This window comes from Drosophila tropicalis, unplaced genomic scaffold (genome assembly GCF_018151085.1).
Source record: "Drosophila tropicalis isolate 14030-0801.00 unplaced genomic scaffold, ASM1815108v1 contig_878, whole genome shotgun sequence".
Taxonomy (NCBI): domain Eukaryota; kingdom Metazoa; phylum Arthropoda; class Insecta; order Diptera; family Drosophilidae; genus Drosophila; species Drosophila tropicalis.
This window is the reverse complement of record NW_027173374.1, coordinates 7,692,098-7,716,075: the sequence shown is the minus strand read 5'-3', so window position 1 is coordinate 7,716,075 and position 23,978 is coordinate 7,692,098. Positions and strand designations below refer to the sequence as shown.

At 39.0% G+C, this 23,978-nt stretch overlaps 4 protein-coding genes across 12 annotated transcripts; 1 reads left to right on the top strand and 3 right to left on the bottom strand.

The window, feature by feature from the left end:
* Positions 1-93: 93 nt before the first annotated feature.
* Positions 94-18,457, bottom strand: LOC137585899 (microtubule-associated protein futsch). Of its 9 annotated transcripts, none has more exons than XM_068301922.1 (12): positions 18,363-18,457; positions 16,320-16,518; positions 10,988-11,008; positions 10,521-10,876; positions 10,311-10,436; positions 10,114-10,233; positions 9,654-10,048; positions 8,942-9,142; positions 3,087-8,877; positions 2,922-3,017; positions 2,404-2,859; positions 94-557 (listed from the first exon to the last, which is right to left on the bottom strand). In XM_068301922.1, the coding sequence occupies exons 2-12, from the start codon at positions 16,321-16,323 to the stop codon at positions 420-422; spliced, it is 7,704 nt and encodes a 2,567-aa protein (XP_068158023.1). In that variant the 5' UTR covers positions 16,324-16,518; positions 18,363-18,457; the 3' UTR covers positions 94-419. The 9 variants fall into 9 exon arrangements, with proteins under 9 accessions (XP_068158023.1, XP_068158024.1, XP_068158016.1 ...); XM_068301923.1 differs by having other exon boundaries at positions 2,922-3,014; XM_068301924.1 differs by lacking the exon at positions 94-557 and adding an exon at positions 2,150-2,312.
* Positions 18,458-19,220: 763 nt separating this feature from the next.
* LOC137585901 (piercer of microtubule wall 1 protein) lies at positions 19,221-19,911 on the bottom strand. Its single transcript, XM_068301926.1, has 2 exons — positions 19,634-19,911; positions 19,221-19,576 (listed from the first exon to the last, which is right to left on the bottom strand). The coding sequence occupies exons 1-2, from the start codon at positions 19,770-19,772 to the stop codon at positions 19,371-19,373; spliced, it is 345 nt and encodes a 114-aa protein (XP_068158027.1). The 5' UTR covers positions 19,773-19,911; the 3' UTR covers positions 19,221-19,370.
* A 95-nt stretch (positions 19,912-20,006) lies between these two features.
* LOC137585241 (multiple coagulation factor deficiency protein 2 homolog) lies at positions 20,007-21,273 on the top strand. The gene is made up of 4 exons (XM_068300942.1): positions 20,007-20,223; positions 20,494-20,581; positions 20,639-20,780; positions 20,846-21,273. The coding sequence occupies exons 1-4, from the start codon at positions 20,066-20,068 to the stop codon at positions 20,971-20,973; spliced, it is 516 nt and encodes a 171-aa protein (XP_068157043.1). The 5' UTR covers positions 20,007-20,065; the 3' UTR covers positions 20,974-21,273.
* A 12-nt stretch (positions 21,274-21,285) lies between these two features.
* LOC137583762 (uncharacterized) lies at positions 21,286-22,090 on the bottom strand. Its single transcript, XM_068298879.1, has 3 exons — positions 21,848-22,090; positions 21,461-21,783; positions 21,286-21,405 (listed from the first exon to the last, which is right to left on the bottom strand). Exons 1-3 carry the CDS (start codon positions 22,088-22,090, stop codon positions 21,288-21,290), a joined length of 684 nt encoding a protein of 227 aa, XP_068154980.1. The 3' UTR covers positions 21,286-21,287.
* Positions 22,091-23,978: the final 1,888 nt, after the last annotated feature.

Genomic DNA, 23,978 nt, shown 5'->3' with positions numbered 1-23,978 from the left:
AGATGTACGCCACATTAGCGCTTATCTCTACAGATTTTTCCACATTCAAGTCTCAATCCCAAATTGAGAACACTCAAAAAAAAACACAGACACTTCTCTCTCTCTCTCAAATGCATTTCACTTTTATTTTGGTTTTTGTTTTTGCTTCTTTTTTTTATTAAAACTCAAAAACATTTTCAACAATTTGTAATAAAAATATTTTCCCATTATTTTCAGTAATTTCTTTTCTTCTTCGAAAAAAAATGAATAGAAATATTTTTTTTTTTTAGTTTTTTATACAATAAATCGTTTTCAACAACAAATACAAAAATAAAATAAAAATACATAGTACAAAAACAAAGTAATAATTGTTCATTCAACTGAAGCCGCAATCATTTCCTTAGATTGATTTGATTTTTGCCTAATTAACAGTTGCATTGTCATAATATTTTTCTAATCGTTTTGATTAATTTTCTGTTCCTTTGCTTGATGTAATAATTTGTATAGCCATTGGAATGTGAATTAATAATATGCTTATGTTTCGAACTTGTTGTAATGGCATAATTGAAATTCAACAACTGCAATTTGGTATATATAAGTATATATATATAAGTATATGTATAAGTATAGTTTGGTATAAGTACATATATTATAATTAACAATTTTTAAATTAAACTAATTAATTGTACGGCTCTCGTTTTGTCAGTCATTTAAATTTAACATTTCGACTAACTCGGCCCCCATAGTGTGTGTGTGTATCCTTATTTGGGTGTGTGTGTGTTTAATAGTAAATATATTTTTAAGAAATTGAAATATAATTGAGTAAGGCGCATTGGTTCAATGCTAATTTAGTTAAACTTTATAAATCTAGGCACGATTTCTAAATAATCGGATCGATGATCTCGTTTATAATTCTGTTTATTTAATTTTAAATTAAATTACAGAGAGGCAAACGAATCCATAGAGAAAATCGGCCTTTTTATATATTAAGTAACGTTAAGAAAGTTCTTTAAATCGTCAGAGTGTTTCGCATTGATTATAGTTTCCATAGTGTATATATATATTGTATAAAAATCTTTGCTAAATGATCAGAGTTGGTGCCTTGAATGTAGATGAGGTAAACTTGCAAGAAGCCAAAATGCTTGGGTGCAATAGATTCGTTTAAAATTTTGAAGAGTAAATATCGGAATACAAGTATGTATATATATGTATGTATGTATATATGTTAGTTGGGGGGATGTGTATACTTTTTGTAGAGTAATATATTTGTATATGTATATTGCTTTTAGCTGGAGTAAAATTTTCTAGTTGAGCGCTGTTGATGTGTTTACTTTTGGTGTTTAATGACAACCTTCAATTAACCAAGTGCTAAAGAGTGTATGGAAGAATTATTGATGCCGTCTATAGCTTCTCCTGGTCACTAGTGGATGGTGACTTGGGCATTTGATTGGATGACGAACTGTAGTTGGAGACGAAACTACTTTTGTAGGCATACTGACCCAAGAGACTGCCCGAGGCACTTGTTGGTTCACGCAAAGTGAACGACATCATGGGATTATAGACACCAGTGCTACCGCCCGAGATGCCAGAAGAATTGGCAATTGGATCACTATGGCGATTGCTGAACGAGCTGCTGAAATTATATGGCACATATCCCCCAGACGAACCAACAGTAGTGAAGGAGGAAGAGGTGGTTGTGGTGGTGGTTGTGTTGGCGTTGGTGGAAGTGACAGTGGAAGTGCTCATGAGATATGAATATTTGCTTGTGGGCAACGAAGAAGTAAAATGTGAGGTGGCAGTTCCAGCAAAACTGCTGGACATGATTGCGGTGGTTACTGTGGGCTTATAGGCGGCGGAGGAGAAAGAGGAAGAGAATTGTGAGGCGGAAGCGGAAGCAGAGGCACTGTTCACTGTGCCTGGCAGGTCAGTATAGCTTTTGGCTATGCTAGCCGATGGTGAGACTACAGGCGAACGACTGGGTGGGCGTGAGAGTGTTTGCTTCTCAATTTGTTTTTCGGTGAGAAAACGATCATAGAAGGTTGATGTGACGGTCGTATGACGAATTTCCAGCTTTGCTGGCTGATAAACCGGAACTGGGGATGGGGCATTCACATTACGTCTGTATGGGTCATAGGGCTGGCGATAGGGCGATACGGGCCTTTGAAATGTATCGGCGGTTGTCGTTGTTGTCCCTGTGCCTGTGTGGTTGTTGTTGTTGCTGTTGTAGCGTGTGGCTGTTGTTCTGGACTCATATGGCGAACTCAATGGTGTTCTGCTGGCCGAGCGTCGATCGTCAGCTTCGTACTTGGCGCACGTTTCTTCTAGTTGTCTATCTACTTTATGAAACTTAGTTAAACTACTGCCGCTACTTAAATCGCTACGATTATCGAGAAAATAATTTGGCAACATATTATCACGTCTTACCCTACTACTTTCGCGCTCCTCCATATCCTCGGCATCACGACGCCTGCGCGGCGATAACTCCCTACTGATATCCCTATGCGAGCGATGATGCAACGGACTGGATGCCCGCAATGGACTTGTGCGCTTCGAGTCGGCCGAGCCCAGAGATCGATGCTCTGAGGTGACACGAATGGCCGGCGTATAGTCACTCGATCGTTGTGCAGTACGTCCTCGACTCTCGCTGCGACTGTGCGTTAGCTCCTCCAAGGAATTCTTCTTACTACCGAAATGCAATGAATCTGAGAAGAGGGAATCAATATAACGTTGGCATTTCTCCTTCTGATAGGGTTTTTCCTGGCATAGAGTGTCAATGGATTTGATGGTATCCTTAATAGAACTTAGACGATCATTGATATTTTCTCCAGTCCGTAATGGCACACCAGTATGAGTCCCAGTGCGGGTAATTGGCGAAGTTTCCTGAAAATAAAAGTTGAGTATTAAAACATTTCATAAAATTTCATAAAATTTTCTTTACTTACTCTCATAAGGCGACTACCCAGGGCATCGAGACCCTCAGAGCTGGTGGCCGTTCCTGCTGCAATGCTGCTGCTGTAGCTGCGATCTGCAAGAGTCTTCTTAAGAATACGTTGAAGAATTTTAGTATTCTCCTCAATACACTGCAAAACGAGATTTGTGGTGCCCACCATTCGTTCGCTGGACTGTCGAGACTTCGGACGCTGGCTCTCCTTGTAGTAGTCGTCATCCTCGTCCCGAAAGCGTATCGTCTTTGGACTAGTGGGCCGATAATGGGGTGTCTCCTCGCGTCCTCGGTAATCATCCGTGTCATCGCGTCGCATTGCGGATTTGGGTGTTGTGGCTCCCTGACGTCGTGGACTCTGTTCGCGTGATTTGGTCGCCTTAAACTCTTCGAAAGATAGGGAAGGTGAGATGACATCTTTAAGCTTTTGATTAAATGCTTTGTAATCCTTTTGGGTCTTAAAGTCAAAACGTTTTTCCTCTTCCAAGGCACGCATTCGCTGTTCTAGTTCCTCCTCAGTGGGTGGCTCTGGTCTGCAAGGTGAACTGACTAAACGTTCCAATGTATGTACAGGCGATTTGGGTCGCTTTTCGTCTAAGAGCTTCTTTCGTTTCATGTCATCGATGGTGGGCGAACTTGAGCGTGATTTGTGACGACAAGGCGACTTCAGCTTTTCATCTAGCAGACGTATACGGTGCTCCAGTTCCCCAGTTGTCGGAATTTCGCTGTCATCTGGACTCGGATCAAGTAGCATTTCGAGAGGATGAATGGGCGGCTTTTTGTTTGGATCAATTTTACGCTTCGACAAGTTGTCCTTGGACTTGGAACGTACCAGATCAAGCACACGATACTTGTACTCCAAGTCATCGGAGATGGGCAAATCATCGGGATGGGCCTGTCGACGCACTGGCGAGGTATAAGGGCTCCTCTTTTTGTCACTAGCACGGGATGGCGATGTATAAGGAGATTTTGTAACTGGCTTTCGTGCTGGAGAAGCATGAGGAGATTTTGCAACTGCCTTACGCGATGGTGAAGTATATGGCGACTTTGAAGCTTCTTTACGTGCTGGACTTCGAGACCGCTGGGTATCCTTGGTTGAAGCAGGAGCTGCATCTACAACCGCAACAGGCTCCTCTTCCTCATCTAATCCTTTGCCTTCGCAGAGCTCTAGATATTTATTCAAATCTTTTTCATGTGACAGGGAATACTGCAATTTAATCTTTCTTTCAATTTCATTTAATCGCTGCTCAACATCGATTTTCTCTACATCTTCTAGTAGCTTTATTTGTCGTTCCAGTGAGCGAAATCGAGCCTCTAGCTCTTTGGTTGAAGGCAAGTATACGGTCTTGCGCTTCAAATGATGCTTAACCGGATTGGGACCCCAATCATAATCGTCGGGGGGTTCTTCTCCGCCATCTGCTGGCTTATCGACCTTTGTTTCGGCTTCTGCTTTTGCATCTGGTTTACCGCTGGTGAAGTCTTCGATTTCCTTAGTCAGATCGCTTATAGCCTGAGCTTGCTCTACTTGTTCTGCCGTTTGTTTCTGTTCCGTACTAGCTCGTATTAATCGCCCATCTTCAGATTTTATTAGATTGCGATCTTGCAATTGTTTTTCTAAAGCCTGGAATAAACCTTCTAGTTCTTCGGTATTGGCGCGGGTCAAACGGCGCACCCTCGAAGCTCTAGGCTCATTATCCATGAGGAGGACCACGGTCTTGTTATTGGGATCCACCGGGGGCTCAATGTTGGTAGCATTGACAATAATTTTGTCAGAATCTGCAGTTGATTCTTCGCAGTGGTTTTCTGTTTCTGTCGGCGGTTGGGTTTCCTTCAGTTTGGGTATTTCTTCAGATGATTCAGTTACGTTATCTTTGGCCGTCTCTTCGGTCTCCTCACATTTTGCAGCTTTCTCTTGCGTTGCATGAGCTATCTCCTCGTTTTCTAGGGTCTTTGTTTCTTTCACTGTCTCCGGCTCAATGGTTTCTATAGTGGTGGCTATATTTGGATCTTCTGTCATTTCAGTCTCATCACTTTTCACCGTTTGATTGTGACTGTCCTTCTCTTGCTTTTTATTTGCTTCCATTTCTTCTGGTTCCGAAAGTTCGGTTTTATCTAATTGTTTTGCCTCCTCTCCTGCTCCGCCATTATTAACACTTTCGACATGCACAAAACCGTTATTCTTGGCTCTTTCTTCCAACAATTGCTGTTCCAATTGCTCCAGGCGCAACCTTAAATCCTCTGTGCTGGTCTTACTGTCTGCCTTTTCCTGCTGTTGTTGTTGTCGTTGTTGTTGCTGCTGCTGTTCCTTGTTGAGCATCATTTTAATATTAATACTAATGTTGATGGGTTTATTTGAGCCATCTCCACCCAACTCGTCCAGCTCGCCAAAGTTTTGCGTATACCGCACCAGTTCTTTGCCAGTGGCATCGATCGTATCCGTGCTTAGTCTTCGTGGAGAGCCTCCATCGACGTTGGGCACGTTGGCACGCATGGCCTCTAGCAGCTTTAGACTATTTTCGCTTAATTGCTTCTCTAGGGCCAGGACACGTTGCTCCAGCTGAACTTCCGCCACACGCGCTGCCGATGTACTGGGCTTATCGTCATTGATCGTCCGCGATGCAACTTCGGAATCACTTGCACAGCGCTGCTTGTAGAATTTCTTGTACAATTGCTTCTCCAGGAATTGTAAGCGATTTTCTAGATCAGCTCTTGATGGCAAATCAGAGAAACGACGAACCATTCGCTGCTTTTGCTGGTGCTGCTGCTGCCAGGGTTCGTAATTTCCCGATCTGTAGTAAGCGGTCTTTGCAGGTGCTTCCGATGTCTCATCTCCCATTGGCGTGGGCCGTTGTAGCAGACGTTGTTGCTCTTGCCTCTGCTTGCGCTGTGGATTTATCTCGCTGGGCTTGAGATTCTCTTCACCCGGCGTGGACTGTCCTTGCTCTTGAATTTTTGCCTGTAGCTCTTCTATGAGAGCCCGTTGCTTATGCATTGCCGGATCGGCTAGGATATCAGGCTTTGGAGGTGGTGGCGGAGCTGGTGGTGGTGATATATGAGCCTCAATTGCCACATCCACTTTCTTGGGCTTTGTTTTCGTGTTTTCCCCATGTAGTTTCTCATACCGGCTTTCCAGATTTTCTGTTGTTGGCGGTGATTGTTTTCTTTCCGGCTCTCCAGTCTCTAAAGTCTCGGATATTACTTCTTGATCGTGCCGTGACATGGACTCATTTGCTGATTCTGTTAGATTACCAAAATGATTTTTACTACTCATGCGGCGCTTTAGACTTTCGTAGCGTTTCTCTAAATCTTCTGTTGATGGCGGTTCGGAAGCTCGTCGCTTACCCAGCTCTTTGGGTTGAACAACATCCCGGATGATTTCTGGTCGAGCTGTCTTTGATGTAATGGGTTCATTTTCGGGCAACATTTCTTTTAATAGGCCACTGGCTCTTTCACATTTCTCATTAAAACTTTTACGTTTTTTCTCGACCAATTCTTCGTCTTGGATTTTCTGCTCATCAGCTGTTAATTTTGTATTGATCACTTTAACTTTTTCATCGAATGACTTGATAGATTTTTGTGATTGGATTTCTTGTTTGTTCTCTTGTATATTTTCAGTTTTCTTTGGAAATTCTGATTTGATTTCCTTTGCCATAGAAGTAGTAGGTTGCTCAGCTTCCAAATTAGTTGTACTTAGTTGTTTCTCCAAAGCATTGAAACGCTTTTCCAACTCCTCGGTCGAAGGTGGAACTTTTCGTTTCGCATCATCGACTTTGTCCTTAACCTCATCTGAATCCTTACTATTTTTCGTGCTTTTTTCACTCGTTTCTTTGTTTTCTGGACTCTTTTGGGGACTTGATTCTTGTTTAGATTTATTTTCTTTGGTTGGAGCTTCAGTTTCTTGGGCTGGTTTTTCTTCATCGGGTGGTTCTTTCTTTGTCTTTGCCGGACTAGATTTTTGTACGCTCATTTTTCGTTCTAAAGCATTAAATCGATCCTCAAGTTCGGCTGTAGAGGGCAGTTTCTTGAGTCGTGGTTGTTGTTCTTCATGAATTTCTTTGGTTTTTTCTTTTTTGACAGGACTTTCCTTTTCTGTTGCAGTTTCCTTAGGTTCCGATTGGGTTTGTTTTTCACCCTCTTTGCTTTGGTTTTCGTTTGATTTTCTCTCTGTTTCTTTGGATTTCTCGGCAGGCTGCTGCTCATTTTTATCAAGATCAAGTGGTGCCCTGGAATTGCTGGATTCGCTGGAACTCATTTGTTTCGTTAAGGCATTAAATCGTGTTTCGAGATCAGCAATGGAGGGTATTCGATCCAGATCCTCCTCCTTGCGCTGTTTCTCGGCACTCAACTGTTTCTCGAGACTATTATAGCGTTCTTCAAGAGCTGCAGTGCTCGGTATAAACTTATGAACCGGTTGATCTTGGCTGAGTGTTCGTTCAAGGGCCTGAAAACGTTCCTCAATCTCAATGGTGGACGATCTAGTTAGCGTTTTACGCCTGGGATCTCGACGTTTTCGACTCGCATTCAGTTGGCTGGTGATTGTAGCTGCTGGTGGCTTATGTTCTTCTATCGTCATGCTCAAAAGCTCCTTGTAGTCATCTTTGTTTTCGCCGGGTATGTTATCATCCCGAACTTGTGGAACCTTACTAACAAGTGGATGTTCGGGTTCAATTTTTAATACAAAATCCGAACTTTTGTGATCGTCCTTTAAGATTTTTGAGTCCTCCTCCTCGTTTAAAGAGTATGAGAGCTCCAGCCTATTTGGACGTTCAACGCTGTTGACACGCTCAAAATATTGATTTGTTACTCCAGAATCACTAACGTCAAACTGCTTGACAATGGGTTGTTCCTCTATCACATCCTGATCTCCCACATCTTCCGTCTTGGGCGGACTTAGACTGATTGTGCTTAGATAAATAGCAGTGTTAGGCAGTATCTTGTCAATATCCAATGGTTCTAGTTTACAACTTGCTATATTATCTGCCTCCTGAGTCCAATCTAGTTCCTTGGGATAGCTAAAACGGCCGCTTTCAGTGGCACTATCTTCTTCCAGGTCATGCTCCTCCTTTTTGGATTCCTTTTCATCACCGCTGTCCATGCCCATCAACATAAAGGGTATCTCATTCGTGCCTGGTGCCCAAGATTTCGGTCGTTGACGCTCTGCGCTGGACTCCCGGGACCCCAAATGCTGACACTTCTCCTTGAGCTTACGTGACACCTTTGCCTTACGCTTGGGGCTCTTTTCGCTTGACTTGGGATCATCATCATCACAGAGACTGGTGTCCGTACTAGAGCCACCACCAGCACTGATTTCTGCTTTCTCATCCTGATCGCCATCGCTATCCTCGCTATACGACGAACTGTCACTTTTGCCCAACCGCGTGCGAAGTTTCTGGGTCTTTAGAGAGCTCGATTCAACTCCTTCACGTAGCATGGCCGCACGGTCTGCCTTGATTTCCTTCCACGTGAGGCTGTCTCTTCGCCGACGACTTGGATCCGTGTCCCGCCAGAGTAGGGTTTCTCCTCGTCGCAGCTGCTTCTCCCCCATCATAGGCTTTCCATTTCCGTGCAATACAGCTGGCAGTGAAGGCTTTCGGGCTGGGGGTATGGCTCCCAAGGGAGCACTCACTCGTTTGCCCTTGTTGGTCATAATGGCATGTCGACCCTGTAGTAACTGATTAACCGGCACCGATGTTTGCGATGAAGGCGTTTGACGAGTTGCTGTTGAGCATGCGGTAGTTAGAATAACATGGGCCTGCTTCTGACGTTCTCGCAGACGATCATATTGCTTCTTTAGCAACGAGATATCCAAGGCCAGACGATCCTTTTGTTCCGATGGCTGCCTACCCGCTGGGGCTCCTGGTCCCACCGAACCACGACGACCCCAGTTCAAACCCCACACGGTAGCTACTGCCATACGCTCCTCATCCGAATGCGTATCATCGTCATCGTAATAGAGTCTGTTAATAAGGATAGAAAAGAATGTTATAATATTTTTATTTTCTTTATAATTTTTCTACTTACTGTATGCCTTGTTTATGCCGCAGTGGGGCTATATTATATAGATGTTTATCCCTTAACTGTCGCAAATCGGCAATAGGTCCAAGCTTAACAACCTTTTCGATTAAGCCATTGGAATCGATAAGATGACCATTGAGCAATTCACTTGAGAAAGACCCCATCTTGCCATAGAACTCATCAGCTGTTCGGGCATTAAGGACTCGTCTAAAAATATATATCGAGATGTTTTTTTTTTACAAAATATTGATATTACACAATCACATTCGGAAGCTATTTGATGAATAATGTAATGACGTAAGAAAGTCGCAGCACGACTAGGTCGACTGGCCGACTTTTAAATGTAATTTAATTTTAAAATTTAACCATTTTCTATCAACTAACAAAAATGTTTTTATCTGCAAAACTTATTGCATCTGCTGTGCCATAAAAATTGCGAAATGTCAGCAGAAACATTTTGAAGATGGTTAAAAATAAACCAAAACTAGTAAATTGCATTTCTCACACAGCGTGTAAAAAACTTTTTGCCAAAAAAACATTTTAGCCAACAACCTTGTGCCGGCTTGGGGGAGCCTTGACACAAATTTTTCCATTTTCGTTTTGAGCTGCAGAGCACACAAGCAGCAAACAATTGTCAGCAGAGACTTCCCTCTCCCTCTCTGCATTCTTCGCCAAAAAAACGATACCACCCACAGAGCATCAAACAAAATGTACTCACTCTTCCAATAGACTCCACAGGACCAGGGCAGTGCGCAATAGAACATCACTGCCTTCGATGAGAACGAGATCCCAGACGCGCAGAACACAGGACATTGGAAGGCAGGTGCAGAACATGGTGAGGAACCATTGCATTGTGAAGACATTGGTCAATGGCGGTTCGTAGGCATTCTCAACGGGCCCTCCCTGCAAACGCTGCAAATGCTTGGCCAGACGCGGCAGTTTCGTTTGCATAAGCTCGCGGAAGACTCCCATATCCGCCTGAAGACCGCCCATTGAACCATAGAAATAACCGGTTGGCAATACACCCTCAACGAGGTAGATCATGACCTTCATGGACTCCTCCTCTTCCTTGTCCATGACTTGTAGAATTAAAGCTCCCAGCATATTGAAGCCCTGCAAAGGTAAGCAAGGGCAGAGTTGGAGAAACAAAAGGACATGAGTGGCCTCTATACACTCACCTGGCAATAGCCAACCTCGGGATTATAGCGGGCATAGCCGAGTAGAATGCGCTTCAGCTTGGCCTGGTTAATGGAGCCCGCGGGACCAGTGCACAAATTAGAACCAGTGCGATGCAAGTCCTACAACAAACAATGCGTGGGTGTCTCCACTCTCTCTGAAGAGGTTCAACTTGTATCTTAGAAACTGTGATACTCACCTTGACAATTTGTATGCCCAGCTCTTCGTCATCTTCACGCCACTCCTCGCAAAAGCATTTCTCACGCTGCTGCGTCCAATCAACATTCTTGGACTTGAGATATTTGTCAGCCAACGAGAGCCAGAGCTGAAGGGATTTTAATGAGTATACGTTTATATTTGAGTCTCAAGTGGATAGGGAAAGTGGCCGTGAGAGGGGGATGTCAGTTACCTTGCGACGAAACTCGGGTGGTGTGCCTCCTGGTAGGCGAGCCACCAGTTTCATGGCATGCAGCCATTGATTATAATCCGAGGCGGCATCTTCGTCAGCTGATGCAGAGACAGAGGCAGCTGAATTGGAGGTGCTGCCCTCATGACCCAACATTTTATTATTGTTCGTGGTGCTAGAGGTGCTGCTGCTGATGGTGGAAGTGCTTGTTGTTGTTTTTGTGGTGGAGTGGGCGGTGGTGATGGTGCTGGAGCTAATGTCAATAAGGTTTGTGCTACTCCTGGTTGAGGTTACGCTGGCGGTAATAGCTTTCTGCGGCGGTGGTGAAAGGCTAAAACGCATTTTAGGCTGTGCATCGTCTGCAAAAGTTAAGTGAAAATCGATTATTATCAATATTGTTAATCAACAAGGATTGAGAGTTAAAATTTAGCATCTTCATCCTGCGGCTTAGACCCATCACTGAGACTTACAATATCCGTGCAGTATGCAAACTTTACATTTATACAGGTAAAATTGAGTTGAAAAGTTCAATATGTATACATATGTATATTTTGGTATAAAGAGTTAAAGAATTTACGTAAAAGAGAAGAAGAAAGAATACAAAAAGAATATGGTTATATAATATATATATATGTATATATTTAGATTAGACACTTAATTGATTAATCAAGTTTTTCAAGTCGTAATCAAAATGGAATGGCAACGAAATGAATTCAATGAAAAATGCAATTTGTGCTCTAGTTTGTTGCTGCTGCTGCTACAAGGATAATGAAATCAAATGGCATACACGTACAGCTTCCCCAACTGGCCACAAAAAATCTTCAATTCTTGGCAGCTTTTTTTTTGTGTGGTTTTTGTTCTTGTTTTTCCTCTCTGTTTCTATCTTTGCTTATGAAATTGACCATGACATTTATTTTGGTTGCCAAGTAACAAGAGTCAAGAAAGCGTGGGGTGTCGTCTGTCTGTAGCAAAGATGTACGATATGTGGCATGCTGACATTTTAGCAACATCTGCAACATGCCATATAGTACACACGCACACACATACATTAGTATGTAGTTCTTATGAAAACAATATCCTGTCCGGTCTTAACTTTGTCATCCTTGTCACTAGCCAGCCACTTGCCACATGCCTCTTGGTACGCACAAATCATCAACTAGCAACTGCAAACACACACACACGCACACTCATGCTCAAAGGTCATGTTAATAAAAGTAGAACTGAACTCAAGAGTTTATGATAGCGTCATAAATTCAGATTCTGATTGGCTTTACTTGTAGCACTTTTTTCACACTCTATAACGTGAAAGGGTATATTCATTTTGTTAGAACCTAAAGCAAACTGTATAGATAAATCGATCTATATTAATTTAAGTTAAGCAATCCTACAATAGATTCAACTTAATTTAACAATATTATACATTTTTTTTCTCCCCCAGATTCTTTAATATATCCTTATTCTTATAGCTCTTTTTAAACTAGTGTTTCCTTAAAATTTCTATTCGGTATTAGATTTTCAAAGATCGAAAGTATTAATCCCTGGTTTTAAATATTATAAGGAAAGCTTGAAGATCATTTGTTCCCTAAATGTCCTTGAGTTATAATAAGCTGAACTGAATTTAGTAGGTATAGTTAAGTCGTTGTTACCCAACTGGTTTACCATCTAGTATATGTATATGTATTTTGGTGTCTGTAACAAAAGTCTTCGCTCTTTGGCTTTGCATTTATTTTAATGCTTCTCGTGCGGGCAATTGCTTTTCCATTTTTATGGCAAATAATTTGATTTACCATGTTTTCCCATGTGCTTATCAAGCTGCATATTGTATTCTAGATAAAAATGATTATTTAAATTGTACTAGATGCAAATTCCTATTAAACAAGGCTCAACGAATAAATAAAACATGAAAGAAAAGACTATAATCTAAATGGGCAACAACAAAAAAGAAGAAGAAAGGATAAAAGTTTATTTCAACTTTTAGCTAGCTTCATCATCAAGCAACTTGTTTTGCTGCTCTCTCTCCCCCCTGTCCCCGCTCATATGCAGAGTTGTGGCCGGAAGCTGGTGGATTTGTTTATATATATTTACATACGAATCTGTTTATTCCAACACATTGAGCCAGCCGAAAAGCATTTGTATAATGAAATTGGGTCCTTGGTCTAAGCAAACATTTGACTTTACTTAGAGTAAATTGAAGAAAATGCGAAACATCCTAAGAAGCTGGCAGAGCCAAAGTGAGAGTAGAGAGAAGAAGAACATTCTCTCGAGACTTTGGCTCCAAGCTAATGAAGCACTAATTGCAAAAACTGCTATATAAACATTATATAATGACTCTTCCAACTCGGCACCAATTAAGTTCCTACAGCATTTTTATGACCAATGCGACTTGCCTCCAAAGGATTGTAAATAAATATTTTTCAAATGCATTTAGCACAAGAGATTTATGGTTAGACCAAAACGAAGCACAGGATGTTAGTTCATTTATCTTCCTTTTTTGTCATAATTATTTTAAATGCATCACAGCCCGGGGAGACAGAGTCTGTGTGGCAACAGAAGGACATAAACAGTAAAAAAAAGGATGTGTGCGTGTTTTTGGGTTGTGCATGTCAAGGCTGTGATTATTAGGCAGGCAGTTTGGATGAGCAGTTGGTCGGTCCTTGACCAAAACGGAACATTTAAGCAGCATCACGTGCGAGTTACGCTACATACATATGCCGTGACTGCTAGTGTTTGTGTGTGTGTGAGTGTGTATGTTGTTTTCTTAGGATACTTGTGCGACCAAGTAAAAAACGCAATGCGCGACATTTAGGTTTAATGAGACGTGCGCAAACGGTAGTCGCTTTTATTTTTATAGTAGCCACAAGAAATTGTGGTTTGTATTTAGGTTACCGACTCCATCTTACCCTAGACTTACTTACTATAATGTAAATTGATCAGTTTAATTGTTTCTCAGTGCCTTTGAATAGCAACGAATTGTTGACAAAGACAATTGAAATAAATAATCATCAATAGTTATTTAAAACAAAAGAATGTCAAACAAAATGTGTGAAGACTTTAAAAATAGCTTCACAAAATCTTGCCAAATATTTTGTCTAGTTATTTCATAGTATAAACTAAGTTATAGCAGAATGGATATAACCAAAAAGGACAACTGCAGACGCTGACAAGGTTTTTGTGTATCCTTTGGGAGAAACAGGAGACAGAGCTGGAAGTATTTTACTAGCCAGTCGACTGCAACAGCCAGGACCTTTGGATATGCTCGCATTGCGCAAGCACGTCTCATGCCATTAGGGAGACCCGTAATGAATGCTTTAGTGCCAAGCAAGGAGCTGCTATTGACCAAGCAAATAATAAATTAAATACTGCTTACTGTGAATGGTTCATTAAACCATTAAAATGCTTAACCTCAATTGATATTGGCTTAAATCCCTATATACATTTTTTTATCTTTGTTGCAGTTAAACCTTATCACGCGGCACAGACAGATGAAGCCCTCGACCCGGCGATTATGCAGTGGAGCACCACACACACACTCAAATATATATATGCATGTAACCACATGTATATAGAGAAGGATAAGCGCCCTGCAGGCTGCTTGACTTGACTCAAGCGACTGCCATTGTTTCTGGGCTTTCGTTTCATAATAGCTCCCCAAAGTGCGTTGGCTTTTTTACTCTGTCTGTCTTTATTTTTTTTTTTTTTTTTTGGATTTTTTGCTTTTTGTTTTAGTATTTTGTTGCAATTTAAACAATCTCACGTTTTATTGTCGGGCAGAACTTTGATTACATTTTCCTGTTCAGTGTGTTTGTGTGTGTGTGTGTGTGAGTGAAAAATTACTTTGGTTTATGTAAAACGCCAAAGCAAAGCCAATCAATTTGCCTAAAGCTTTTGCTTGTCAATTTCAATAAGCGTTCAATTTATTTTTTGCAAAAATAACCAAAATAAAACCCAAACTTTGCCTATAAAAATTACAACTGACAAGGGTTGGCCTTTGTCGTTTGTCGGATTTTTGTGTTAAATTTGTGAAATTTGTTGGGAAAGTTTATTAAAATTTTTATTTACATTCTCCTGGCTTACGACACAGAATGGTAGCAATACAGGTCACACATATCTAGAAGATAGTTGTCCTTGCAATGTTATGGAAAATGACAATATTAATTTGGAGTATTTTTGCATTGAAAACATTTAGCAAGTAAAAGCTGCTATGGAATTTACTTTGAGTACTTATTAATTGCTTCCTAATTAATTGAGCTTAATTCTGTCGCTGGTAAAACTATTTTTAAAAGACCATCTGTTTGAGCTCTATCTTTCTTAGACTTTTATTGTCCTTAATAGAGAAAAAGAGTCGATTTCCTATTAATCTCCATCTCAATATGCATTTTGCCTAAAGAAACAGAAATGTACTCTCTAATGTTTGAAGATTTTAATCAAGAGCTGTCTAAATAAGTCAACATGATAATTGAACTGGCATATTATAACTGCCCATTAATTAAAATAGTTGATTCTTGTTAGCTGATTAATTGGCTGTCCATTGTATATGAATAAAACTGCATTTGCATAGGTAAAATGGTAATTAGATAAGATAGACAAATGGCTCCGATTAACATTAATACATTGTAAGCTCTTTGATTTGAGTCTTCGGTCATTTCAAATTTCCAACTAAGTTTCTGTGATAAGATTTGCAGTCTGAAATTTATGCCTAAAACAATATATGTATATTCTTGTGTTACTTGATATGCATTATGGCCATCAATTTTGATTTTGATTTGCAGCAGTAATTACATTTAAACGAAAATTACTTCTAATGGTGTCAGGAGAGAGGGAAATGTAAACTAGAGCAAACATACAAGTAAAGTGAGAAAGGAAAATGAAAATAATCGTTTACAGCTGCAGAAACTCAGACAAATAATAGAGAAGGGAGAGGGGACAGACTACATAGCTAAAAAGAAGAACAACAACTACATGCAACAATTATGTAAGTGTGGGTGAGGGTGTTGGGGTGTTAGGGTGTATGGGTGTAGAGGTGGCGGTCTCTTATTGAATATCTGTTAATGACAGGCGATATTCCAGAAAAATAACACAATAATTAAATGGATTCAAAAGTGCGAAATGGAAATGTCTGATGTCTGACTGGCACAAAAACCTTCAGAACCCATGAAAATTTATGCCAATGACTGGTGAGATGGCAACTTGGATGGTTGTTTGTTGAATGTTGAAAAATGTAAATGTTAATTACATACAATCGGTCGGTTTTACGTGGGCTTGGGGAACCAACCGACCAAAATTAGAATTGTGCGCATTATGCATGAATAATTGGACTATGTTAATATGCCAGTCGGAGTTGAGAGAGCATGATAGAATATTTTTGTCCAAAAATAAACACAAAATGTGAAAATATTTAGCATAGATTACCTTTTTTTTGTCAATTTTATTTTTTGTTTTAATTATCGTTTAAAGTTGAAACAACAAACACAAATATTAAGAGTAGAGTAGAGCGAGAGGAGAAGAGAAATAGAGACATGAATTATAAATTAAGTAGAATTTAAATTAAAGCAAATATTCATTTAAAGTTGAGTTCTATATTTGTTTTTGAAGACGCGCTAAAAAAACTTTTGAAAGAGCACACAATAATAAATAGATTGGCAGTTAATAATTTGGAGCACACATAGGAGATATATAACTATATATAGTTTATATATGTAAATATAATATAGGAATAGATCTGTAGTTGACAGTGGTTTTATAAGTTTTTATTTAGTTTTGTTGTTCTTGTTTCGCCTTTGGTATACTTTGTACAATATTTACCCATGTTAAGTAAACGTGCGCCTAAAATTAGGCTATGCTTTTGTTCAAAGCGCCGATTCGTTTAGTTGTTGCTGTTCTTGTTGTTATATTTAGTTGTACTTGATGTTGTGGGTTTTGACATTTTTAACGTAGTTGTTGTTGTTGTTGTGGTTGTTGAAGTTATTGTTGTTGTTGTTGATGTAGTTGTAGTTGTTGTGGCCTATTGTATTAGTTACACAAAAACTTACATATAAAAATACACACATATAGAGAAGAAGGGCATGCAAGTGTTTTGATTGTGAGTGGTATTCGTTATTTATAAAAGTTTTGTAGCTTTGTATTATTCAGAATCATGCTTAAGTTATGTAACATGCCAGATTCAGTACAGATATATACAAATGTAAGTCGTATATATATATATATAGGTACCGAGAGCGACTTTCTCACTCACTGACAGTATAAAAACTGACAAAAAAAAAAAAAAAACCAAACGTGTCATTGAAAACTATTTTTTTTTTCTTCTTTCATATCTTTGCTCCCCATTTTTTTTGTTCACTCATTCAAAATAAACACTCAACCACACACACACATAAGCGCACATAAAGAGGACACAACAACAAAAGCTATGAGAAACCGAAACGTAAAGCGGAAACCTTGACAGCGACAACAAGACACAAAGTTCTCCATCTACTTGGGATTAGGTAAGAAGAAGGCTATTCGCACAACTAACTATCGCAATCGCATGGCCATTGTTAGTGCCGTTCATCGATTCTTTTTGCCGTATCTTGACCCACTTTCCAACTTGGCCACTAAGTAATTTATATTAAGCTGGAAATTAAAATATTTTTTTGAATTTGTTAAATTCTAATTTCCCCAAAATGATGAAGCTTATTAAGACTTAATGTCTTCAAAGCGGAAGGCCTTGGCATGCCACGTGGCACTGGCTTTGGCATAATTAAGAGGTGTAAGCCTCCGGAGGACGCAAGCAAAAACGAAAGTTAAAGTAGACAGTGCCAGGAAGATGGTAAGCAAGCAAAAGCGATTTTTGTTCGTTTGTGGCCCAAAATTATGAATATTGAATGCCCAAGGAATGTACATAAATCTCTTACCTAATCTTGGTACTTTTTATATGTTGTTATGCGAAATTTGGCAATAAGAAGAGCTTAAAACTTAAAGCCTTAAATTCAACAGCCATGAAGCTCTTTTCATATTGGGTTATGTAATCTACCATCATCAAATAGTTCGTTCTATGGAAAGGTCTTTGTGCCCAAATTTGTTCCTGCCTATCATAGCTGGGTCATTTATCTTGGCCAACGGGTAAACAAAGGCATAAATAGAAATCGAAAGCAAATACACACAATCGAGGGAAGTGGACCGACAAAATGGCGCGCAACAGCAAAAACGGAAACGGATGGCAAGCGGACCGTTTTAAACAATTTGTGTAGCATACATTCAAGTGCTGCATTAAAATTGTGAATGCAATTTTTAATTGCATTTTCATCTCCATCGATCGATGAGGATTTTTTTGATTGTGTGGAGTGTGCGTGTATGGCTGTGCGTGATTATGAAAGGCAAATTCAATTAAAAATTGTTCATGAATAAAAACAAATGCTGTTTTTGCACGAAAGATCCAAGGGTAGACCACACACAATAACAAGAAGAAGCGCTTAGATTACTTATGCTGGCGGAGGCCAAAAGCTATTTTATATTACACGATTGTTATTACAAACCGCGTGCCTACACACTGAAAATTGTAGGAAGCTACTCGATGTCTATGGGTGTGAGTGTACATGTGTACGAGTGTGCGAATGTGTGTGTGCGCGTGTGTGAGGCACGTCAGACAGTCTCCAAATGCCAGTGAGTTGTTTTTCATGTCCAACCTCAAAGGTTGTGTCGTCATCAACCCCCCCTGATACCCACACAGACATACACCCACACACACACTTACACACCCACACATACACATACAGGCTTTACCTGCCCCGCAACACAACAGAAACAAAAAATACCAATACAAATGCACAACAACAAGAGGAAAGCTTCATTCAATAAAATCACACATACATGCACGTCGAGTGACACGAACGTAGAGTTTTCCAGCGTTTCGGCCGTTTATTTTCCTGTTTTCCGCACAAACGACGCACACAGCTGAGAGTTCCGCACTTAACTGAGTTGGCCAATCTGAAAGAAACTACAAGCAAAGCCATCGAACTACCAGCTGTGGGACTTGCGCATTACCACCGAGCCCCAAAAAGTTGACATTTAACTACACTGCCAGAAAAAGCTATGCAAAACATCCAAAATCTTTAAAGGTGATGATTTACCTAACCTCGTTGGCTTATTTATAGAGTAGACAAATCAGGGGCATTTATATTAGAGTACTTACTACTTTCCACTATAAGAACAGCATTCACAAAATCGCAGAGCACTTCCTGATGGCTTTTCAAGCGATCGCGCACTATCAACACACGTTCCAACAAGTAACCCATCATTAGAATTTCCACTTTCATAATGGCACACACATCGATTAACTCTCTCACATTGAGCCTTTCGAGGTCTGCAGGATTACCGCTCATACCATTAGCCATTTTGGCCAACTGTCCTTGTTTTGGCATACGTTGAGCTGCTTGCTGTTGCTGGCCGTAAATATCACATAGTAATGCATCGAGCAGTCGTTTAGTTTCACTGTAATTCTTTGTTTTGGTTAAGACGATAAAACTTATCATCTATGCTAATTCTCACCTCATTTTGTGGTCTTGACGATATAAAAAAGCCATGACAAAAACAAAAAACGATAGTGGAGTTTCTTTCAAGTGCTTAAATTAGAATTTTTAATGCTTTTTTTTTTTCGGCGAGGTGTTTTTTGTTGTTATGATAGCAAATATAAAATTGAAGTAATACACAAAGAAAGACAACACAATATATGTTTTCAAATCCTTCATCTCAGCATTTGTTTCTTTTAATTTTAACAAACTTTTCAACTGTTTTTCTTGGGTATATCTGAATGGCTAATTTAAATTCATAAGAAAACAAATCGAAAAAAACTGCATAAATGATTTGAAACATTCCACATTAATAGAATGTACGATCCATGTGGGTATTGAGCGAAAAGTTGCGATACATGCCAAAGCGAACCACTTCATTGGAAAATTTCTGCGGCAAGGGATAGAAACGTGATGGTATTGTATAGGCATTGGGAGCATAGTATCCATATTCTGAGTTACAAGTACGATACATGGTATTCGTATCAGTCTCTACGCCATATCCCTTGAAGTTGTCTAGCCATAAACGAAAGATGAATATATTACAAATACCAATGTGATGTCTATACTTACAGGGACATCTAATGTCTTCGCGTTTATGTAAATTCTCATAGAGTTTGGCTGTCTGGACCACCGGTTTGCGTTTCATGAACTTTTGAAACTCCTTCTCCGGATTGAATGTCTCCAAATCGTCGCACAAATGTTCGCACATCTTAGGAAAGTTTGAAAAATTTAAATAAATAAATTTGTATTTATGTGTATGGGGTGAAGATTGTTGCTAGTCCCAAGTCTTTGATTGTAATGAGATGAGGTTATTGAACAAACGACGACATGTCATAAGCAGGTTGCTAAGATTTGAATATGACATTTTGAACAGAAGTCGTACGCCCTCTATGTTTTAACGCATGCGCTTGGAGTTTCCTCTGACAGCTGTCATTTAGCCACACACACACACACACACATATACACATTTCCAGGCATATTGTTTGAAATTTGTTTTCACAAATGTATAAAATGTGCAATTTATCGAATGTGCTCAACTTTATCATATGCATAGCCAGTTTTAGCCAAACATTTGATGGCACTCTGGCAATTAAGCGTGGTCCCCATCATCCTCGAGGTGAAACACGCAAAGTGGACCAGCATTTGACACATGAGGAGCAGTAAGTTCTTTTGGCCCTCAGCATTTTGTTTTACCCTCATTTAGTTATGAAAATTATCTGTGACAATGTATTCACTTCTCTGTTTCGCTGTGAAGAAAAGACAATACAAAACTCTTGGGTCTCCAGTTTATAATGATATCTTACAATCAGATGTGATTCAAGTAGACATTTTTTTATGAATTCAGTTGAAGACTTCTCAAATTTAGCTGAGTTACTAGGATAGAAAGAAGGAAATAGAATTCTAATATTCAAAATTTTAATTTGTTTTAGTCGCATAGACGATGATCTAAAGGATATGGGAATCCAGGCGAATTTGGAAGACATGAGCGAAGAGGAAAAAATATTCTACATGTTCAAGGTATACTTATATTATTATATGTATTAAGCATAGTATAATTCATTCACAATTGCTCAGGCTCACGATAATGATAACAATAATGCCCTGGATGGACTGGAGATGATACATTCGGCCATGCATCATAATTATGACTATTTCAAGAATAGCGAAAGGGATAATTATTTGCAAAATGCCAGTGAAGAGTTGGAGCATTTCATAGGTAAGTCTTACAATCAAAAACATATAATACAGAGAGTTTAATATATTAGTTTTATTCACCCACAGAGGCAATCGATAAGTTTCTATTGATTGCTGATGAGAATAATGATGGACTGTTGCATTATCCTGAATTTGTGAAAGCCATTTCCGGTGGCAAGGAACAGATTGATGTGGATAGAAATATGCTACGCTAGATGCACCTACTTTCTAATATGTATATCAAACGAAAGTTAACCACTCACATGATGTAGACACAATAATAGATTTAGACTTAGTATAAATATTTTGATAGCCAATAACTATATAAATTTTAACTACCCACATTTATGTATACATTTTTTTAAAAGCTGAACCATTGAGACTGGAGGACAAACCGCAGACAGACGGTTAAATAGACCATCTTTATGTTTGTGCTACACTTTATTATTTATACTATTTGTATACCTACATAAACATATATATAATTAAACATTTGTTATAAATATATAGACAAATATGACCACTAATCTCACAAAAGGCCATCACAGACTTGGCTTGTATTACAGGCCATGCCCCGGTAGCCATCGTAGGCGGCTTTCTCCATAAGAACGACTAAGTCATTATAGCGCGGCTTTTCCAAAGGAACCCTACGAAGGAGGAAAAAGTTAAGAGAGTGGAATTTGATGGATGGTCTTGTCTTACCCATCAAATATTTCAATGGCTCCCATTAGAGCTCGACCTGCCTTGGCATACTCATAGGCTGCATTGGGACACTCACAGGCTGCCGCATATAGGCACTCATCACGTCCCGCTCCTTGGGCTGCCAGAAAGCCCATTATTAGATAATTGTCACCCGATGTTATGCCCAGATTAAAGGTTTCATCACTGCGACCTGCTTCGCCTGCTGAACGACCATAACCATAGCCATAACTACTCCAATGTCCTGCTCCCAAAAGTCCAGCCGTAAATATTAACACTTTTAGCAACACAATGATCAGTAGATTGGTCAAATTCAGACTGAGCACCTGAAAAATGTCCCCAAACGATGAGCAACTCATGAAGTAGGTAGAGAAATGCATTGCGACTTGCCTGACTGTTGCCCGCCGAACGATGCAATAGCTCTTTGGCCACCTGTATTACCACATTTCCAGCCGGACTACCAAACATATCCTGGGCATTTCGTAGCCATGATATTGGATGAAATTGTTGTACTTCAGTTGCAGCGTCAGATGAGTTAAGCGATATATCGTTATTCACTTCGAGACTGGCTGACTGGCATCTGGCCAAAGACAGCCAGAGTAAGAGTATTATATAATCCAAATATTGTGGCATTTTGAAGATCGCGTGTCTAGTTCCTTTGCTGCCGTTTCGTGACTGAGTCTCAACATGGGCTGAACGACTGTCTTTTATCTGCGGGCTGACAAAATTGTTCCGCATTGGATTTGTTTTCCATCTGGCAGGTAGAGGGGATTAGTACTTTGGCATGTGGAATTTGCTAGGCCTCGTTGCACCATAAAAGTGTCATTTCCACAAAGAGAGTGAGATGAGTAAGAGAAAAAGAAGGAGAGGAGAATCTCATCATCTCTTTTGCAGTGAGAGTGTTTTTCCTGAAGTCATTAGCCTGCAAATTGGCCAGACGTTTTTCCACTTGAGGGAGGATTTTTGTTATGGGAAATTGGTCCCCGGATTTAATGTCAATGTTTTAACATTGTAAGACCCAGGTAAAATAGGCAATTGTTAAGGTTGTTGTTGCTGTTGTTTTGTATGAATCATTAACTCATTTATTGTTACTTGTATTTCTTTTTGTTGTATCCATTGGAATAGTTTATAATATGTATGTATGCATGTATTTTGTATGTATTGTATATATATATATATAGATTTGCAATAAATTTGTGTGTGTATTTCCGTTTTCTTTGCTTTTGTAATCAATTACAGACAACATATAAGTACACATATATTTTTTTTCCTATACTTTCACAATAATACGAGTTATCTTTGTTAGGTAGATCTTTTGCAACAGATAAGAAACTGTATATATATATGTATGTAATTTAGAGTATTCTTTGATTTGGTTAAATTATTAACCCGTTTTTTGTTTACTAGGTTTCAGCATCTCAATTAATGGGTTTTTCTCGCATGATATAATGTGCCATGATATACCTATTAAGTACTATTTGTTACGATAAATGCCTGTATTTGGTTAATGTGTGTGTGTGTGAGTTTCTTGTTCAATATTTCTCAATATATGTCTTGTATATATATATTTCTAAATAGTTTGGAGTTTTGAAAACATTTTGAATATGTATTTAAAATGATGATGTTAATGTTCACAACAAAATGTACAGGTAGCCAAAGATTTACTTTATATGTATGTATATATGTATGTATGTAGATGATAGAAAGAAGGTTACAGTGAGGTGAATTAAAGATACATTGACTATGCGCCCTCAAGTATACAATTAACTGCCAAAGGGTTTAGTTGTTGGGACGGTCTATAGCTACAAACACAGACCATTTTTTAACCAATACATCGAATTCTTTATCTGCCTATTGCATACTTTTAGGGAACGCATTTCTCATATACATATGTATCTATTAAGGTGGATATAGGACACCACTGACATGATATATGTTTTAATATATGTATAGGAAAATAAAATGTTTAGATAACTTCTTCATAGCTAATATATATTTATATATGTTGTATTGAGTTTTGTTTTTAAAAATGTTCACTAATTTCGTTTACAACCCAAATTGAAAATTGATTTCATTTAACTATTTCGTCTAGAATTATAACAAATTGGCTATGGTCTTTAAAAAATTAATAATGCTTATAATATGTGCGTAACGAAACGGTTATAAATTTTCACTTTTAACATTTTGTGGCTAAATGAACATACGAATGAACATTTCTTGTGACATTTCTAGTTTGAATTTTATGACATTTCGTTGTTGTAAGCTATGCAAAATACAAATACATATCTGCATTTAATATATCCTTCCTGCATATGTATGTATATATTTTTATAGGGATAAAACTTAAGGTAACATTGCTTTCATTCTACGCGCACTCTCAATCATCATGCCGGTCCTTTTGGAATAATTATTTTCATTCGATAAATTGTTAATACTTGATAATAATAAATATTCTTTCATTTTGTTTATATGCATACATATATAATAAACGTTGAAATTTGTGTGTAAGTAGCATTTTTCA

Excerpts from the sequence above, each read along its gene's own strand:
- LOC137585901 (XM_068301926.1), bottom strand. The coding sequence starts at position 19,772 with ATGTGCGAACATTTGTGCGACGATTTGGAGACATTCAATCCGGAGAAG. Across the intron at positions 19,577-19,633 it reads CGAAGACATTAGATGTCCCT|ACAACTTCAAGGGATATGGC; the intron begins GTAAGTATAGAC and ends GTTTATGGCTAG.
- LOC137585241 (XM_068300942.1), top strand. The coding sequence starts at position 20,066 with ATGTATAAAATGTGCAATTTATCGAATGTGCTCAACTTTATCATATGC. Across the intron at positions 20,582-20,638 it reads AAATATTCTACATGTTCAAG|GCTCACGATAATGATAACAA; the intron begins GTATACTTATAT and ends ACAATTGCTCAG. Across the intron at positions 20,781-20,845 it reads AGAGTTGGAGCATTTCATAG|AGGCAATCGATAAGTTTCTA; the intron begins GTAAGTCTTACA and ends ATTCACCCACAG.
- LOC137583762 (XM_068298879.1), bottom strand. The coding sequence starts at position 22,090 with ATGCCACAATATTTGGATTATATAATACTCTTACTCTGGCTGTCTTTG. Across the intron at positions 21,784-21,847 it reads GTTCGGCGGGCAACAGTCAG|GTGCTCAGTCTGAATTTGAC; the intron begins GCAAGTCGCAAT and ends GACATTTTTCAG. Across the intron at positions 21,406-21,460 it reads GCCATTGAAATATTTGATGG|GGTTCCTTTGGAAAAGCCGC; the intron begins GTAAGACAAGAC and ends CCTCCTTCGTAG.
- LOC137585899 (XM_068301915.1), bottom strand. Across the intron at positions 3,018-3,086 it reads GACAGTCCAGCGAACGAATG|AAGACTCTTGCAGATCGCAG; the intron begins GTGGGCACCACA and ends CGTATTCTTAAG. Across the intron at positions 2,860-2,921 it reads TGGGTAGTCGCCTTATGAGA|GAAACTTCGCCAATTACCCG; the intron begins GTAAGTAAAGAA and ends TTTTATTTTCAG.